Source organism: Tachysurus vachellii, chromosome 10, assembly GCF_030014155.1.
Source record: "Tachysurus vachellii isolate PV-2020 chromosome 10, HZAU_Pvac_v1, whole genome shotgun sequence".
NCBI classification, from domain to species: Eukaryota; Metazoa; Chordata; class Actinopteri; order Siluriformes; family Bagridae; genus Tachysurus; species Tachysurus vachellii.
In genome coordinates this window covers 16,576,497-16,595,728 of record NC_083469.1, presented here as the reverse complement: position 1 = coordinate 16,595,728, position 19,232 = coordinate 16,576,497, and the positions used below count along the sequence as shown (strand labels likewise).

At 38.5% G+C, this 19,232-nt stretch overlaps 1 protein-coding gene across 2 annotated transcripts; it reads left to right on the top strand.

Annotated features, from left to right (window-relative positions):
- Window positions 1–7,483: 7,483 nt before the first annotated feature.
- mbip (MAP3K12 binding inhibitory protein 1) lies at window positions 7,484–18,265 on the top strand. 2 transcript variants are annotated; one of them, XM_060879949.1, is made up of 9 exons: window positions 7,484–7,670; window positions 7,904–8,020; window positions 11,235–11,468; window positions 13,692–13,788; window positions 14,175–14,240; window positions 14,368–14,520; window positions 14,726–14,820; window positions 17,466–17,504; window positions 17,618–18,265. In XM_060879949.1, exons 1-9 carry the CDS (start codon window positions 7,521–7,523, stop codon window positions 17,723–17,725), a joined length of 1,059 nt encoding a protein of 352 aa, XP_060735932.1. In that variant the 5' UTR covers window positions 7,484–7,520; the 3' UTR covers window positions 17,726–18,265. The 2 variants fall into 2 exon arrangements, with proteins under 2 accessions (XP_060735932.1, XP_060735931.1); XM_060879948.1 differs by having other exon boundaries at window positions 7,485–7,670; window positions 14,723–14,820; window positions 17,618–18,264.
- The last annotated feature ends 967 nt before the right edge of the window (window positions 18,266–19,232 follow it).

Genomic DNA, 19,232 nt, shown 5'->3' with positions numbered 1-19,232 from the left:
TGTCATTAGGAAGAATTCATGTCACACAAAAGGAACGGCAGTCAAAATTGCCCCACTGCTGTTTGGTAATTATATAGTTTGCCCGGGCAGAGGGCTGTGTCGCATCGAGGCAGGTGGCAGGTCCATCATGCAAAAGAATTGGCGGTGCCTACATAATTAGCCGGCGCCAAGTCGCCCAAATTAACAATTAGCTAACATGCAATTCCCTCTGTGAGGCACGGAGTCTCGCCGTTGTGTGACCATTGTATTACACGGGCAAATCGCATGTATAGCGTATCATTTGTCATTTCCACGCTCCTTTCACAACTCGGTGGCAAAGGAAATCAGGGCGCGCGTTCATCATTAGAGTCCCTCTGATTGGTGCTACTGTTTCCGGGGTATTCAAAGCAGCCTGAAAATCAAATGGGTCCTTTTTTTAAAAAACGGTTTAAGAGATAAGCCCCTCTTCCAAACTCCCACCTCAAACCCCATATTTCCATACACCCCTTTAAAACTTTGTCCTTAAACAATATATTGTCTTAGCCTTTGACACTTTAGCTTGAACATAATGGTATTGTATTTATACTCTCAGTTTTACATAATTGTTTTAGATTGTTTTATATTGGACATTGCTGTCATTTTTTTGCCACTTGTACAGTGTTTCAAATCCTTTTTGGTTTTTGCTGCTTAATGGATGCAAATATTCTGGAATATTTTATCCCCATCATGGATCCTGCTCACTGGCGCCATATCAACACAGAGGCAAGGCAGAGTAAATAATACCCAAAGATTAATAACGCATCCTTGGGATCATAAACATATCCTGGAGTCACGCACAAGATTCGGAAGGTCCCGTCTTGACTGAATGGCATAAAGCAGTTTATGTATTTGTCTCCGTGTTAATCACCACTTTATTCCCGCAATGCTCCACCTTCATAGGTGTAATCCTGACCATAGAGGTCTTGCTATTCTAACCTCTTCCACAGATCCCTTTCGAACCAGCAATGTGAATGCATAGAGCACTGATCGGCAAAACAGAGCCCACCCACCTACTCATTATTGCGGCTGCCCTCCGGCATGACACGAGAACAAAGTAGCCATTAGGGCGCATTAGGGCCGGGAATGGCAGTCATCAGCAACCAGTTATCTGTTAATGAAGGCAAACACATGCGGGGCGATACACTAGAACCGATCAATAGCGTGTCTGGACAATGTCAGAAAGCACACAAAACGAGGGAGATGCAAATCAATTGTATCTCGTGTTTGTTTTGAGACTACCGAGACTATCCCATGCAATTACTTCTACATTAAAGCCAATTTAACATGGAGGCTGCTACCTTCTACATCAGTTCTTTATTTTCCTTGGTTTCTTGAACTGCCAACTTTATTCTGGTGTCAAGCCACCTGGACATTTTTAGATATGATTAAGTGCATTCAATTTAATATACTAAAAATAAATTGCAGCATCAGTGTGTAAGAGATATTAAATAATTTCTACTCTATTAGACCTACACATGATAAAACTTATTTTCATCTTGGATGTTATGTGTAGACATTTCTACAAATTCGAGGACTAGAGAAAGTTGCTGATACACCCTCTAAAGCCAGGAACAAACCTTCACACACAGACACAAGTTTGGCAGACAACGTGTGAACTTGAATTAGTCCTTTTATACTGTATTGTGAGCTGATCTTTGCCAAATTCACAACCGACTAAGAGTCATTCTGAGCACTTGACATCAGCGATGTAATGACACACTTAAATTCACTGAGTAAACAAAAATAAAATAAACCCATTGGATGACTTTGGCTATTTAGCTTTTAGGCAACCAATTTATCCATTTCTCCTTCATCTTTTCTTTTAACTGGTTTAAATAAATCAAACAGAGAAATAGACCTTCACATCATTACACACACATACACACACACTATATATAGTTCTTAAACATCTTAATATTTATTCCTTCCCCAAAATGGAGGTGAGCAAACAGTTTTGGCTTCATGAACACACTGCCTCCCATAAGCCCTTGTCACCCAACCACCGCCACTACCCTCCCTCCCAAAGCCATGTTAGCTTCCTAGTACAGGACCATGGCATGCTGTGTTTTGGCAGAAAATCAATAAAGGGGAAAATCTGCTCTAATCATCCGTACATTTACCATCACAATCAACAATCAAAGCCAAGACCTGAGTCTTTATTTGTAGGCCTGAGCTGCCCAATTTTCCCACTGTGAAAAGCAGGCTAAATTAGAATCCTTGGTTCCTGTTAGCAGCTCTTAATGGCTCTGATTTGTGAACTGCTAAATGAGGTTATGTAAATTGATCCTGAGTGCAGGCAGGGGCCCCCAGGTGACAGGTGCAGTCACCCAAGGGGAAGGGGGGGTCAGGGAGGAGAGAAGAGTGAGAAAACTTAGCATGCTTAGAGTCTGTCAACCCCCACACCAAAAGAAGTTATGCAGCAGAAGGATTTGCAATTAAATTCCTCCATCTATTGTATGATATTTGTTGAAAATGCTTGTATTTGTTTTATAAGCAGACAGAGGGTCAGGTGTTTAAAAATGCATCTGAGATCATTACCATTAACTCAATTTTATTTGACGGCATTGTTTCTGAAGACTTGGCATAAAATAATGTCAGTCACATAATGAAAATGGGAGATTAAATAAATCAAGAAAACAAAATATACTATACTACAGACAGCAAAGAAATACAATAATTATACTGTGTATAGCAACAAGATTGATGTAGAAATATGGATAGACAGAAATCATTTTAATGGTTCTCTTTTTTATTTTTAGTTTTATTTTTTATGAAGATCATAATTATCCTAAAAATTCACTTAAAATGTTAAAATCACAATTTAAAAAGACAAGCCAGACTACTAAAATGAGCAGTTTTATTCTCTCTGTCTTGCTCCGTGGGAATACTGAAAGCAACAAGCAAATTACAAATAGATGTCAAGTGCTACAGTTCCCTGCTCCCTGAAAGAATTAAACTGCACCCCAAAAAGAACTAGAGCTGAATGGCTTGTCTCCAAACCCTTCCTAAAATGATTAACCTGTCCAGAGAACATTTTGGACTTTAGAGCCGAGCGCTTTGTGGTTGATGGCAATTGTTCTTTTTTCCCCCTGTTGTTGCGTTCGTCTCTCCTCATTATATAAAGAGAAGAAGAAAAGATGTATGAATAGGGAAGGGAGATTTTCCCACAGCCTTTCAGCACAGAAAAATACAACATTGTGGGCAGCCTCCCATTCCAAACTCCATTACACATTTGTTTGTCAGTTCATCCTACTATAAATGATAGACAACCTTTTCAAAGTGTTCCTTGGGAAAGAAAAAAGAAGAAAAAAGAATGTGACAATATCGGCAGAAGAGCAACAACTGATATGGTGGATTTTGACATAGAGTGAAATCATGAACCCAGATGAAGGCAGAACGTGCAAAGATTTAAAAAATTATATATATATATATATATATATATATATATATATATATATATATATATATATATATATACACACACACACACACACATATATGTATATATATATATATACGTATATATACATATATATACGTATATATATATATACATATATATATATATGAATAAATAACACATATAAAACAAACATTTCCTCTATAAAGATGACCTTAAAGATATTGCAAGATGTTAAATTTCCCTTAATATCTGATAGAAAATGCTATTCGAAGTTATAGGCAGAAGAACAGGTAGGTTGTGCTACATCCATCTACTGTGCTCATTAATCTCTCAGCAGCAAGTGCCAAGTCAGAACACACTTTGAGAGAAAGTATGGATTGGCCAAAACCATACTAAATACACCTATATATTAATGAAATATTGACAAAATATTTAGTACAGTAATATGTACTTTAAAATGATGCAAACAGCATACACACCTAGCCAATATCAGTTCAACATGCACAAATTATGGCTCAAACACCTCATATGCAGCTTGTTGTCGACTTTAAAACACAACATTCCTTTCCTAAATATTGCATTTTTATATTTGCCTTATATTATATACACGGAATATACACGGATCAGCCATAACATTAAAACCACCTGCCTAAAGTTCCTCCTCGCCGCTCCGACCCACTGAGGCATGGACTCCACAAAACCACTGAAGCAGATCCTTTAAGTCTTATAAGTTGTGAGGAGGGATTCTATGGATCAGACTTGTTTGCCCTTTAAATCCCACAGATGCTTAATCAGATTGAAGTCTGGTTAATTTGGGAGAAAATTCAGCACCCTGAACTCTTTGTCATGTTCCTCAATCCATTCCTGAACAATTTTTGCAGTGTGGACGGGTAAGGCAACATCCACATTCTAATATTGAAGCCAGGACCCAGGTCACACTGCCTCTGCCAGCTTGCCACCTTCCCATAGTGTAGATCCTGCTGCTGTTTCTTCCTCAGGTAAGTGACAACATACAACCAGCTGTCCATGTGATGTAAAATAAAACTATGTTCACCCGACCAGGCTACCTTCTTCCACTGCTTTATGATCCAGATCGGGTCATAACATGGCCAGTGTAGGAGCCTTCAGAGGTGTACAGGGGTCAGCATGAACACTCTGCCAGTCTGGCTAAGCAGCCCCATACAAAGCAAGATGCAAAGCACTGTGTGTTCTAATACAATTCTATTATAGCATGACCTTTTTCAGCAATTTGTGCTATAGAAGCTCCTCTGTGGGATTGGTCAAGACGAGCAAGCCGTTCACTCCTTATGTGAATCAATGAACTTTGGGATCCCATAATCCATCCAGTGCTTCACTGTTTGCCTGTAACAAACCACTGCATACCAGGAACAAGCCACATGACCTGCTGTTGTGGAGATGTCTAGTACAATCTGGCCCTGGTGAAAATTGCTCAGATCTGTATGCTTGCCCATTTTTCCTGCTTCCAACACATCAAGAACTGACTGTTGCCAGTATAAGAAGATAATCAATGTTATTAATGTCACCTGCCAGTGCTTTTAATGTTTTGGCTGATCGGTGCAATTATCTGCTGTCATATCCTCAATGCTACAGAAGCATTATGACAATAAGAAAACTTCATTTATATTATTTTGACAGCCACCTGGTGAAAAAGCAAAAGCTCTTAGTACCTCCATTGTAATCTCACAGCTTGACAACGAACACACAGAGCAATAAATATACACATTGCAGGCAGTTCAGATGACTCACTCTCAATCTCCTGGCATAATTTTGAAATACAAAAATACAGAGAAACACGAAAACACAGTCTCTAGTCTGGTAGACTGCATTCACACTGGCAAGAAACAAAGTGATGTATATGACACAGGATGATAATTTCAGTGACTGTAGCAAGCAACAGAGCAACAAGCTACATTTGAACTGAGATTTACTTAATTCTATGCAAATTATGCATGACGTGGTAAGTGACAATTCCTTGGCTTGAATTATTCCTTAGGTCCTCTTCACACCATCTCTCAAACGATCCAATCCCAGGTGAAATTTACACAAGTGCTGTTTATAGTAGGCATTTTGAATTCAACTTTAGTGACTGCTTTTGATAGGATTTTACTGGTATAGGATTTCTATGTTAGGCACTGAATTTGTTTGCAATGTATCTCATATGATTTGATTGAGTGGTCTGCTCACAACTTATACATGAACAAGAAATATGATGACAAGAAGCTACAAAAAGCATCTGCATTCATCACTACAGTTAGAGCATTTCTTAATGGTGGAGAACTTTCCAGCTAGGCCAGTGACAGTCATTTATTCAGTCCTTCATTGCTGTCCATGGCACACATTGTTACATGACATGGTTACATTCATATTACAAATGTTATGTTATCAGATGCATCCCAAACCATTTTCCAAGGTGGTTTCAGTGATCGGATAGAAATGGTGAAGGGACCTTGGACCCTGTTAACACCTGTATTTAAATCTGAGTTATAATTGTATCTTGTTATATACCACAACTTATTAAATTTGCACAGAGACATTCCAAAGAAAAATTGGAAGAAGTCTGACAAAGAAGATTGGATGGAAGTAGCAGAGATAATTGATGCCTTTGGTAGATATGTAGTTAGTAATGTTAGCTTACTTTGCTAATCTGACAACAAAGCTAGTATGAAGCCTAACGCATAACATCAAGCAATCAGTGTACAATTACTGAATCCATTAAAAAAAAATTAAAAACATTAAACTATTCAGAAAAAAAGCCACAGTGCAGATTCAATGGGAATTGGCAAGTAAGTGTTATTAACCTACAACACATATCTTATTTTGTCAGGATGATTCCTATTATAATTCGAGATTGGATAGGGCAGTAGACTAGTAGACCAAAAAAGACACAGATTAATTCAAAAAAATAATTGGTTACAAATCACCCTACTTCATAAAGCCAGATTAGCAGCTGAGTAGAAAAATGAGTGAACGACATGGGAGGATCCAATGTAAACATATGCATTTTAACAATGAAACTGAAACACTTGTCAATATAGTGTTGCATCTATGGCCAGGACAGCAAATCTTTGAGGAGTATTGAGGTAATTTTAGGACACTACCACAAAGGACAAACTAACATGAGTAACTGTAAACAAAAGAGGAAGCCATCTGAAATAGATGTCTGGAAACTAACCTGGATTGTAACCAAAAAAACATAAAACCAACTATCCAGCACACTGCAGAATTAAATGTGCACTTAAACTCTCCTCTTTCCACCAAAACTGTTCATCGGGAGATACATAGGTTCAATATTCATGGCATGGCTGCTATAGCCAAACCTTTGGTCACCCATGCCAATGCCAAAGGTCGGTAACAATAGTGCCAACAGCGAAAATAAGGCTGTGGACAATATGAAAGACGTATTGTTCTCTGATGTCCACCTTCACTGTCTTTTCCACATCTGGGACAGTTACGGCGTGTTAATCTGTTGTGTGCCCAGGGTGACGCATTGGGGTGAATCAGCGATGGTTTGGGCTGCAATATCATGGCATTCCCTAGACCCTACTTGTGCTAGATGGGCACATGAAGACCATGTGGTCTCAATGATAATAATGTTTTTTCAGGATAACAATGCACCAATATGCAAAATAACACTAGTGACAGAATGGTTTGATGTTCATGACAGAAAAGTCATCTACCATGTCTTTCACAGTCACCAAATCTGAATATTACTGAGCCTACTGGGTGTTTTGAAGGAGCCAATCGGGTAACGTTGGTTTCACAAGCATGACGTAATCACCTGGCTGGTGTTCTGCAAGAGGATTGGCTCAGATAGCCACACTGCAGGACGTGTATATTTCATCCCCAAGACAAATTGATGCCGCAGAAAGGAAGTCCTTCACCATACTAAAATACATTTCTGGTCTAAAACCAGGCAGTTTAATTGTCCTACCTTGTAGCTGAATTACTATTTACCTTATTATTACGCAGTTCCTGTTTATATTTTTATCAGGTCCCTTGTCCTGTTGTGTTTCCGCTGGTGACGTAAGAAAAAAGGCGTTTTCAGCCAATCAGCGCTGCCGCGTCATGCGGAAGCGTAATGGCGGAGAGTGAAGCGGCTCACGAGTCCTGCAGGGATAAGAAACGTAAAGCAAGCACGGAAGAAATGAGTCCTGAGGGGTTGAGTAGACATTCTTTCCAAGAGTGCTTCTCTTCCTTAATCGATTCGGTCACAAAGTTTAGCAACGAGGTCAGTTTTGGCAATTTTCTGACTCCATGTAAACATTGTAATGTTACAGAGTGCGCGAGCCGAAGGAAAATTCACATGGTTGTTATATGGCTGTTATGAGTAAATATGCTTCAAATATGTCTTTTTAATGCACAATAAAGAAACTGCAAAGAATGCAAATGCACGCAGCGGTAATTGGGAATAGAAAAAGAATACAGAACGATGAACTAAACTCCCTGCGACTTGTTTTCCAGCTGAAAATAAGACCTGAGGTTTTAAGGATCACTGCCAATGTGAGTGCTCTTAACTTCACTCAGCTACAACCATCGCATGTGTACAGCTGTTTACAGCAGCACATCTCCAAGTTGCAGGTAAATGTCAGATAAACGAAACGTAAGAAAGAGCAGACTGTGTGGATTAAGTGCGGTTTATGATGTGGTAGCTCAGTGGTTAAGGTGTTCGACTAGTGATCAGAAGGTCATGGGTCCGAATCCCAGGTCCACCAAGCTGCCACTGCTGGGCCCCTGAGCACAGCCCTTAATAACCCTCAGTTGTTCAGTTGTATAAATTGAAATATATATTTTTTTACAATATCACAAAACAAATATAGGATTTTCCCTTTAAATTTAATAACATTTATGGTATTTAACAGACACTTTTAACAGTCACTCTGGATAAGAGTGTCTGTTAAATGCCATAAATGTAAATATGTAAATGTTATTAGATTTAATGGGAAAATCCTATATTTGTTTTGTAATGAGATGCTTAGTTGATTTCTATATACACTGGTCACATCAACATCTGAAGTGGATCTTAAAACTTTCATCAAAGTTGAAACTAAAACCAAAATGTGTTTCTTTCACAATTCATGCATAAGATGCAAGTCTGTTATTAGTCAGTGTTGTCATTGATGAAATGTCATCCTTCATGGTTTTTTGATGGTCTCCAGACATAATTGCTAGGTACCAATTGACCCGTGATCGGTGTCTGTAATTGGGAACTGGTCATTATTTAAGGCTCTGAAAGTGTCACTTAACATCAAAAAGTATTGAAAATGCCATGTATTGCGAGATCACAAGATTTTGATTTCAAAAAGGCCACTGGGCTGCTGCAAGCTCCGCCTGAAGGGAACGTCTTAAAGTGTCATTTTCAGTCCCTGGAACAAGTTCAGAAGGTCTGGTGGTGTGAGCAGAAAGTATGGTGGTCAGAAAACAAGTCACAAATCAAGACCGATACTTCACCCTGCATGCCCACAGAAATTTTCATGCCTGCATTCAGTCTGCAAAATGAACTTCAGGAGGCAACAGGGGTACGAGTGTCCACTCAAACTGCAAGGAGACGACTTCATGAAGTTGGTTTGAGCGCGAGAAGACCAGCTGTGAGGGTGCCTCTTTCCAGAGCAAACAATGAGTGGGGTAAAGTGCTCCTCACAAATGAGGAATTACCCGGTTCTGTGTGAACTTCCTATGCCCCTTTTCCACCAGAAAGAACCGAGTGCTGGTTCAGAGCTAGTTCTGGTGTTGGTTCCACTGGCGAGCCAAGAACCAGTTTGCCTTTCCATGGGCTAGACAGCCATCACAGAGCCAAGTGTTACGTTACTGTATATGTCTCATCTTTCCCAGCAATGTTAGTACATCAACAATGGCGGATGTTGCTTTACTGTTAATGCTCATGGCTTTGTGAACCTACGTTGGCATCCAAACACGGCGAATCCACGTGTACATGCAGCTTGATGTAATTTGTATAAAGAGGTTGCAATCGGAAAGAATAATGGAAAGTACATAACATTATTTTATCATTAACACATAAAAAAAGGTAGCAATAGTATGTAGCTACCTACTATCTTGTGTACTGATAATTGATCATATTGCGGTAAAGTAAAAATATATTAAACATTAGTATACTTAAGGTACATTATCAAAGCGCTAACAGTAGCCCCGCCACCAGCCCCTGACATAAGCGGTTCTTAAGTCTAGACCAGCAACTTTTTGGTGCTACCGAAGAACCACTTTTCCTGGTTCAGAGCCAGTGCTTGGGGTGTTGAAAAATAAAGAACTGATTTTAAATTAGTCTCTGGCTCCGAACCAGCACTCAAACTGCCTTGGTGGAAAAGGGGCACTATACAGGCATAGGAGGGTCTGATGTTGCCCTGAGGAGGGAAATTTGCCACAGAATTTTGTACAGCATAACAGTTTTAGCTGGTCATCTGTCATGGATTGGGGAGGCATCTCCATGGGAGACAGAGGACAGAGCTCGTCATCGTTGAAAATGGCAATCTGACAGGCCAAAGGTTTAGTGATGAAATCTTGAGATCAGATGTGCAACCATATGCTGGTGCAATGTGGCCAGATTCCGTTCTTATGGATGACAACACCTGCCCACGTCGAGCAAGTCGGGTGACAGAATTCTTAGTGGATGAGGGCAACTTATGGATGGAATGGCCATCCTGGTCACCTGACTTGAACCCTGTTGAACACATTTGGGAGCAGCTACAGTCAAGTGTGCAAGCATGCCAGGTCCCTCCAGGAACCTGTGTTGAGTTGCGAGCATCGTCCAAAACTCATCTCAAGCATGCACAGGCAATGTGAGGCTATGGTCAGTGGTGGTAACACTGAATACTGACTGACTGTCTCAATGCATAAAGTTTCCTGTTTGACTTGTTTGTTGCATTTCTTAAACCATACAATTCATGTTTTTTTCAGTACGATTTTTGATCTGCTGTAGCATCTTGTTTTGTTGAACTAGATAAAGCGTTCTTTCCTGTTTTGGGTCCTGGTTCAAGCTCTGATTCTCCACACAGAGTGATTATAGTACAGTTCAGTACAGTGTTGCACTGCAGTCAGTAATGTTTAACAGGCATTTCCAGTCCATTGTGACTTCAGGTGAATCACAGAAGTACTGAACAAGCAACAGTTTTTTTGGTGCACTCTTATCTTTGCGAATATGTGACAAGCCACTTACATGCCACTTTGAGCACCATCAAAAGTGATAAGGCATTTCAGTTGTTGACAACATTAATTAATAGCAGACTTACATTATACATAAATTCTGTACAATACCCGTTGTTGTGTTCGGACAACTTTGATGAACTACTACAGATGTTGACAGACAGACAGATAGATTCTTTAATTACTTTAATGCTTTTAAATATGCATGTATGAAATATTAAAAATATAATCTGAAATAAGCAGCTGAATATATGAGTATAGCAATAAAAGTATGATTCATAATGAGCAACTGTGAATTGGCACGAATACAACTAGTACAAATATTACTGATCAGATGTAACAATTTCAATATAAAGAATATCTTGTCTTTTTTAATTTTTTGACATAACATGATCATCAGCTGTTATGTTTGAAATTGTTACGGGAATTTTCTTTTCCTATTAAAGACAGCCTCTGACAGCCTGGTGGACAATTTCAAAACAAATCTTTACCTAAGCACCGAATGTACTAAACTTACAGCTGTTGATCAAAAATATTTAACTTTTATTTTCACTCATTTTCATTCTCTCTCTCTCTCACACACACACACACACACACACACAAATATGTATATTTTTTTCTTCTTTGCCTTTCACAGACTGTGTCAGTACATCTGAAACAAATATTGGATGCTGAGAGCCCATCTCATTCAGCCAATAATGAAAAAACAGAGAAATCCAAGAATAAGTTGGCAGCAACATCTGAAGAAGAGATAGTGGTAGACCAAGAGCTCTCTCCTACCACATCACATCAACACAGTGCTTTAATCGACAAAGTGATGTCCCAACATGATGAGTGCAGATCTGTTCAAATCAAAGCTGGCAAAGCTGAGGTAAAATACTGACTAATCTGCAATGTATAGCATATGTGTGTATATGTATATATGTATATTAAATTCTCTAATAATCTCAGAATGTATATTTTCACACCTCCAGTGTCCCCTTTAAGTCTGGTTCCTCTCAAGGTCTTCCTTTACCATCTAAGGGAGTTTTTCCTTGCCACAGTCACCTCAGTCACCTCAGACTTGCTCATTAGGGATATATATATAAATATGCAAAAGAACATTGGTGAGGATGCCTGTAGAGCAGCCAGTACATAGAGTACAATACAGTTCATCCCCAAAGGTGTTAAGTGGGGTTAAGGTCAGGGCTGTGTTCAGGCTGCTGAAGTATTTCCACTCCAAACTTAACAGACCTTGTCTTTATAGACTTCACTTTGTGCACAGGGGCATTGTCATGATTGAACAGGATTGGGCCTCTCAGTTCCAGTAAAGGGAAATTGTAATGCTACAGCTTATAAAAGCATGCTATGTGCTACTAAGTTTGTGATAACAGTGTGGGGAAGACAAATATATTGACATGATGTTGAGGTGTCCACAAAGATTTGACCAGATCCAATTAATAATGCTTCAGATCTTGAGCAGTTCCTTCGTACATAGTTTTCTTTTTCCATCATCCAAGGTTATGTTTGTCCATATGATGATGTTCCCAAAAACTCCAGGTCAGCCACAGTTAGGATTTCGAAGTTTTGGTAATCTGTAGCTCACAAGTACATTAACCAAATGGTTGATTAGGTTAAACCTAATATTGTTGCTATCTGTCTAATGGGTTTGTTTTTATTTTTCAGCCTAATGAAGTTTGGCTTCACTAGCAGTAACAACTCTTTGGCTATAATATGGAGAGTTAACAGCAACAGAATGCATATGCAGATTCTTTTTGTCTATTTATAAGTGAAGTAATGGCCATGGTATCTCCATATCCACAGTGCATGATGGCTCACTGAAAAGATTCATGAAGATGAAAATGATGTAAACCAATTCTGTGGCTTTCAGTCACCAGATCAATATCCGAATGGACACTTATTGGAGATTTTGGTTGTGTCAGACAGTACTCTCCCCCTCCATCATCAAAACACTCTCAAACAGTAGAGAAAATGGTGTTTATCCCCAGCACTGTTCCAGAGTCTTGCAGGATATGTGGCAAGGTGCACTGATGCTGTTCTTGTTGCGTAATATTTACTGTTTTTTTTAACCATTGGCAGTTTTATTTTACTTCAGAATGATCAAAAGTGTAACAGAAAGGTGATGCACTGACTCAGAGTTCTATAAGCAGATGTGTATTAAAAGCAGAATAAATAAAATGTTCATGATACTGTTAATCCTATATTTTATATTCTGTATTTTCAGTCTAGATTAGCAAAACAAGTTTCTGGATAGAAGGTGGTCGTTTATTAGGGCCAAATTAGATACCTTAGTAACAGTAGACCTTCTGAGGGATGATGATGACCGATATTTGCTGTGTGATTCACATCCACAAGCCACATTCAGGTAGCTTAGAGGATGTAGAAGTGTAGGTGATATGACTAAAAGTGATGGCCTTATGCAAAAATAAGAAGAAAAAATTAATTATACACAATATGTTCAAAATTACTTATTGCTTTGTTTAAATGTAATCAGCCCTAGGTGGTCCTGAGGTTTATGTGGTTACTGAATTATTCTGATTCTTGCTGTTGGTTTGGGAGGTAGCTAGGGCAGCTTGAATGGATGGCTCTCTCTCTCTATCTCTCTCTCTGTGTGCTTGCTCTCTCTCAGTGAGTGATGAATAGGCAGCCTGTTGGAGAGTCCTGAGAGAGGTCCAGGCTCATGCTGTATTATGAAGTGGATGCTCATTACTCACTGAAATTGCATGTGGGCGAAAGACAAGAACACCTTTTATTTTTATGTTGTTTAAACCTTTTTTTCTAACGTACAGACACTACAACAAAATGACCAAAGCAATTCTCCGCTATCTGAAATGGTTGAGAGTGTAAAATGTTTTGATATTTGGCATAATTATGTCCACTGAACTCGCTCGTTATTCATGTAGCCCCCTCTAAACCCTCCAACCCCCCCCCCTGCATTCTGATCCTCATTATCGCTCAACAACAAAAAGCTGTCTGTGGATTGATTTCTTTCAATAGCTCATCAATTCGACACTCATTTACATCCCTCTCTCTTCACCCACTCTTTTTTAATATCCTCTCTCTCTCTCTCTCTCTCTCTCTCTCTCTCTCTCAGATTGAACGTAGGATCTCTGCATTTATAGAGCGCAAACAGCTGGAGATCAATGAAAACAATGTGCGGGAGTTTTGCAATGTGATCAACTGCAATCGGGGTGAGGATGAGGGGGCAAAAGAGGAAAGGTTGTACAGAACAACTGCTCTATTCTAGAGCGACAGGTCACGTTGCATGTATTTTGAGCATGTGTAAGAATGCAGCTTCCAAATATATAAATAATGGTTTTCGCCTGATTTGAGCACTTCAGAGCAGCCAGATAGAAGTTTAAACTCCGACGCAAACATTAGATCTTTTGCTTGTGTATTTTAGATGCAGTTTAATAGGTTATACACACAAACTGTACATGTTGTTATTTTTCTTTATTTGTTTTAGTACTGTGCATTGTGTGAAATAGGTGAAGTGCACCTGAAATGGTTTTGTTTTTGAGCGGTGGTTTAAATGTTTGAATGTTTAATTTCTTTTTTTTTTTTTTTTAAATAATAGAAAACAGTTGTGCCAGAACAGATGCAGTCTTCACACCCTATCCAGGTTTCAAGAGTCATGTCAAAGGTGAGAATTAATTAATTAATTTATTAATGTTTGTTTTTTAATGTTGTTGTGACCACTAGAGAGAAAAGAATGATTTTTCAGAATTGGATAGAAATTGTGCAGACTGGTTAATTAATTGGCTTTCCAGTGACTCGAGTGGTGAACACATATGGGCCCCAAACCCGAGGTGGGCGTTCTGAGCATGGAGAGCAGCAGCAGGGTTCGTACAGCAGAGACTGTGGAAACCCCGTCATCGAGGAACGACTACACAACATAGAAGCTCACCTGAAGCTAACGGCAGGTCAGATGACTATATGAAACTCAAACTTCCATGAGATATTTTCAGTTAGCAGTGTGGCCTGTCTTTACAGATGTCTCACTAAAGCTCTAAAGGACCATACCCGGATAATATAGTAATACTCTGAAGAGTAATTTTCTAGCATATGGCCGTTCCATGCATCACTCACATGACAATAGTATCCTCTGTTTGTGATGTCTTGTAGCAGGTCCTGTGCCTCAGAGCATTTACCAGCGGCTAAAAAAGTTAGAGGATCGAATCTTGGAGCTTGAGGGTCTTTCCCCAGAGTACTTCCACTCCATGGTAAGTGCTAGGCAATGAAATGGAGAGGATGTTTTTGTATGTTGAAACAGGAATGCTAGATACATATTGAGTTCTTTAGTAAAGGATAGCTCTCTAGAATAGTTGAGTTTCAGTGCCATTCCAGTGCATGTAAAGATGTGGATGTTATTTCTGCTCCATTATGAGTTATGATGGATGTCTTGCGATGCCTTATCAAAGGTCTTATCTGAATACCCTAAAGATTCCACTTTGTTAAACCCAAGTGTCTGCCCAAGATTCACCCTTTCATCAGGGGATAAACCTGGATGCTCCAGAGATTTATCAGAGCAGCCTTAAAGAACTGCTGCTCTAATCAGAAAGCCTGCAGTTTATACTGAATATCATTTTAACACACTTGGTACTGTCTAACATTATAATGTACAATTATAGAAGGATAAAGATCTATAAAGTCATACAGATTAGGAGGGGTTTGTTTTGTGTCACAGGCTTTCTGATTAGTGCAGCAGTTCTTAGGTACAACTCTGGAGCATCCATGTTTCTTCCTCCTAAAATCTTTGAAAGTGTTTTTATTGCCACTGTTGCCTCAGCCTTGCTCGTTCATTATTAATTTAAATAGAGATTTCCACACATATTGTTGTAACGCTGCCTATGCAATTGAATTGAATTTAATAATTGCATAATTGTTTCATAAGAAATTATCTTCTATGTAACATGTAGCAGGTCCTTCCGTAAACTGAAACACTAACAGAAAGCTATTCTGATCCCAGCAGCTTATCACACACACAGTGCTTTATTTAAGCTCTTTCTCTTTACCGTTCTACACAGACTTTTGCCTTTTTTTTTCTTTTTCTCCCCTCTTTTCCCCTCCACTTCTGACGGTCAATCAGAGAGTTCTTCAAAGCCATTAAAATCTGATATGTGTGATATTTTTTCCTCCTCTTCAGATTTTACCCATGTCAGATTGTAGCCTATCAAAGTTAGCTGAGTAAGTGCTCTTGTACTGTTCTATTTCTCTTAGTTTAGTGCTGTACTGAGAGCTGGCTGATTTCCATGTCTGTGTCCGTGTGTGTGTGTGTGTTTGAGAGAGAGAAGGGAGAGAGACTGTAGTGCCTAGAAAGCAGGGCATTGAGTACACTATAAACTATGTTAAACTTTTTGCATTGTGTTACTCCATTTTAACAAAAACAATGAATTAATTGAGCTTCGAGGTCGGAGCCAATCAGATTTGCTATTATTCCCAAATGTGTTTATGTCCATGCTGAAAAGTGATTGAAATTAATCCAAGTTGCTAGTGGCTGATGAGAGGACTTGGACAGAATAGATGAAGGGGGGCTCTGGGTGAGTGAATGTGGATGGCCTCTTCTCCATCACGCTAATCAGTGCTGTGCAAATGAGTGGCAGAGTTAAGGCTGATAAGTCAGTTTGCAGTGATGGGACAATAGTACTTTGCCATCAAAAAGTGCTATCGTACAAAATGTTTAATGGTATATGAAATTCATGCAATGTATCATTAATGCTGTGTAATTTCTTCCCCTCGTTCATGCAAAAGTTTGTAGAAAGTTGTTTACATGTTTGTTAAGACACTTTTTGGTGCACTTTTGGTGTTGGAAGATGCAGCCTTAAAACAAACAAGCTGTAAATAATCAGCAGCTGAGCTGATTTAGACTGAAGTCTTCTAGCGTTGTCAGTGTGTGTGATCTAAAAGTCAGAATTTGGAGGACACACAACTCATAATGTGAAATGAAATCTTTTTGCCCTAATTTGGCATGTTTGAAATGTTTAGTCGAGTAAAAGTTCATTTAAAATACTGACATGAATTATTCAAACATTACCAAACATGCTAATGGACAGAAACAGAAATCTTTTTGACCTCACACTCACTCTGAAAAATGATGTCCTTGTTTTCTCAGTCTCTTCCTCACCTTTAAAACGTTTTCATTAAACATTATATTGCTGATAACGATATTATAACTGATAATGTAAGCAGAACATGGTGAATTTGCTTTAATCGCCGGACAATATTTTTCAAACTGTTCAAGCAAGATTTTATTGGACTCAGTGTGAGGGTTGCAGAGCATAAAGGATTCGTATTTATACAAAACGTTAGAATGTCCACAACAGGTTTTACAGCATAGAAGAACCATAAACAAAGCTTGATTTATTAGGAATAGGAATAATAAATAGAAGATTACATGGACATGAGTTTGTTTTGCTGGGGAAAAATAAGCCTTGTGTGATGAACTATAAAGCAAGTGAATTCTCACTTAGAGAATTTGTGAAGAATTTGAACTCGTCTGTATTCAGCAGTGTGAGCGAATTTTGTATGGAAGCACTTCAAGATAACCACTGTTTAAATCCAGAGTTCTGTCAATCACTGATTGATGGATGCTTTGGTTTTTGAATATATTTAGTCACTGTAGTTTATTTCACCTACAATGCATGTTTACAAGGAGTCGATAAGAAGTCTGGACCTCTGGTATACAAGTTGTATTGTCTGTATTTCTATATTAATAAAACAATATAATAATACAAATATTTAAATCACCATGTAAAATAGGTTTTGTTTTGTTTTTTTGTCTACACTACTGATTTTAAGGGAGACCAAAGAATTAATTTTTTTTTTGTCTTTTTTTTTCTATCCTAATCATTTCCCTTTCTCCTTTCAGAGTTATTCTCACAAACGCCCGAAAATCTCGGTTTCTCAGGTAAATTGCATGCAAATTGCATTTGCATATTAATTGTCGTTGCATAATATTTATCAAGTGCTATGACAAGTCATCACGTTAAAATCGACTAACATGCTGTCTTGTTTATGCAGAGCTACAGCCTGTCTGAGATAGATGGGAAGATCAGAGCAGTTAGAAGTGCTTTACTGAAGAGAGCGAGCGAGTTCCAGTCCAGAGATGTCAGGGAGTTTCCATTCTGACAAACACACAGATGATAAACTGTGTACCTCCATCCTGAAGAGTTGTCTTTTTTTTATACACTTGATATCATGAATTGAAAATGAACACTGTTTTCACTTGCTACTCATCTGAGTCGAGTTGAGAGCATCTGTACATGTTGTCATTTTCATTTTTGTAGATAGAATTCTTTTTGTCTACAAAGGCATTGACTATTTGAATATTTTGCATGCACACACACACAACACATTCACATTTTTTTTATGCAGACTGAGGCTAATATTTTTCAGCTTTTTGATTGTTTTATCACTACTAGCTTTGGTCCAATGAATTCATTTATAAAAAAGAATATTCATTTATTTATCTCAAGTAAACACTTTCACTTGGATCTGGAGTGCATCCTGGGAAAATTGAGTATGTGTCATGTTTTTTGAGATGTGAGGAAACGGGAGAACCAGAGAGAAACCCACACAGACGAGGAGAATTCTGACTGTTCCACCCATAATATAGCCATAAGGGAAAGATTAGTAGGTCTGTAGGATTAAATAAAGAAAAAACAGACAACAAGCTAGACATAAATTTTAATATAGCTTAGCTTTTTTCTAATTATATATATATATATATATATATATATATATATATATATATATATATATATATATATATATATATATATAAAATGTGTGTATGTATATGTTGTGTGTGTATATATAAATCTACACAACAGCCAGAAAAGCTTATTTATAGATAGATAGATAGATAGATAGATATATGTAAAAAAGCTTTTCTGGCTGTTGTGTAGATTTATATCTGTAGCAAAATGCCTTAAAGATAAATTATAGAAAAATTTAACAGTGTAACCTTTAGGACAAAAAGTGTGTGTCTGGTGAGAGATCAGACTGATTGTGGGATGGCAGGCAGTGTGCGATCAGAGCACGGTTGTGCATTTCTAGCTCACCTCTGCAGCCTGCCACTGCAACAAATGACCTGATTACGGATTCCCCACGCTATGAACAGACAATTAGCCTGCAAAGATTGCTCCCTTTCTTCTGACCAAGAGCCTGTGTGAAGCCACATGTGCAGCGGTTCACCCAGGAGCTCCAGTCACATTTTGCCCTACCGAGGCTGAGATGATTACAGTGATTTGAGCCTCTGTGTTCGTTGCGTTACATATACTGACCACTGTCTGCTGTGTTTGAAATTCATGACTAATGAGACGATTCTTTTGTTGTGGAGGAAATTAGAGTTTAGATGAGTGGAATGGTAAGATTAGCACAACAATGACTAATCAATGCAGAAGCTGACAGTGTGTACTGGACAGAAGGATTTGAATTTACTGTGTCATTTTGAAAGTACAAAGTATGTGCACTGTAATAATGATGTATAATCATATCTAATGTACTGTAGCAGCTCTATAGCAGTGGCAGGGGTGTGGTTTTTGCAGTCTTTATACGTATATGTAGGTCTGAACAACAATAGATTGAATTGTTGTTAAGTGTGATATGAAGGTGTTGTTTTCACTTCTTTAAC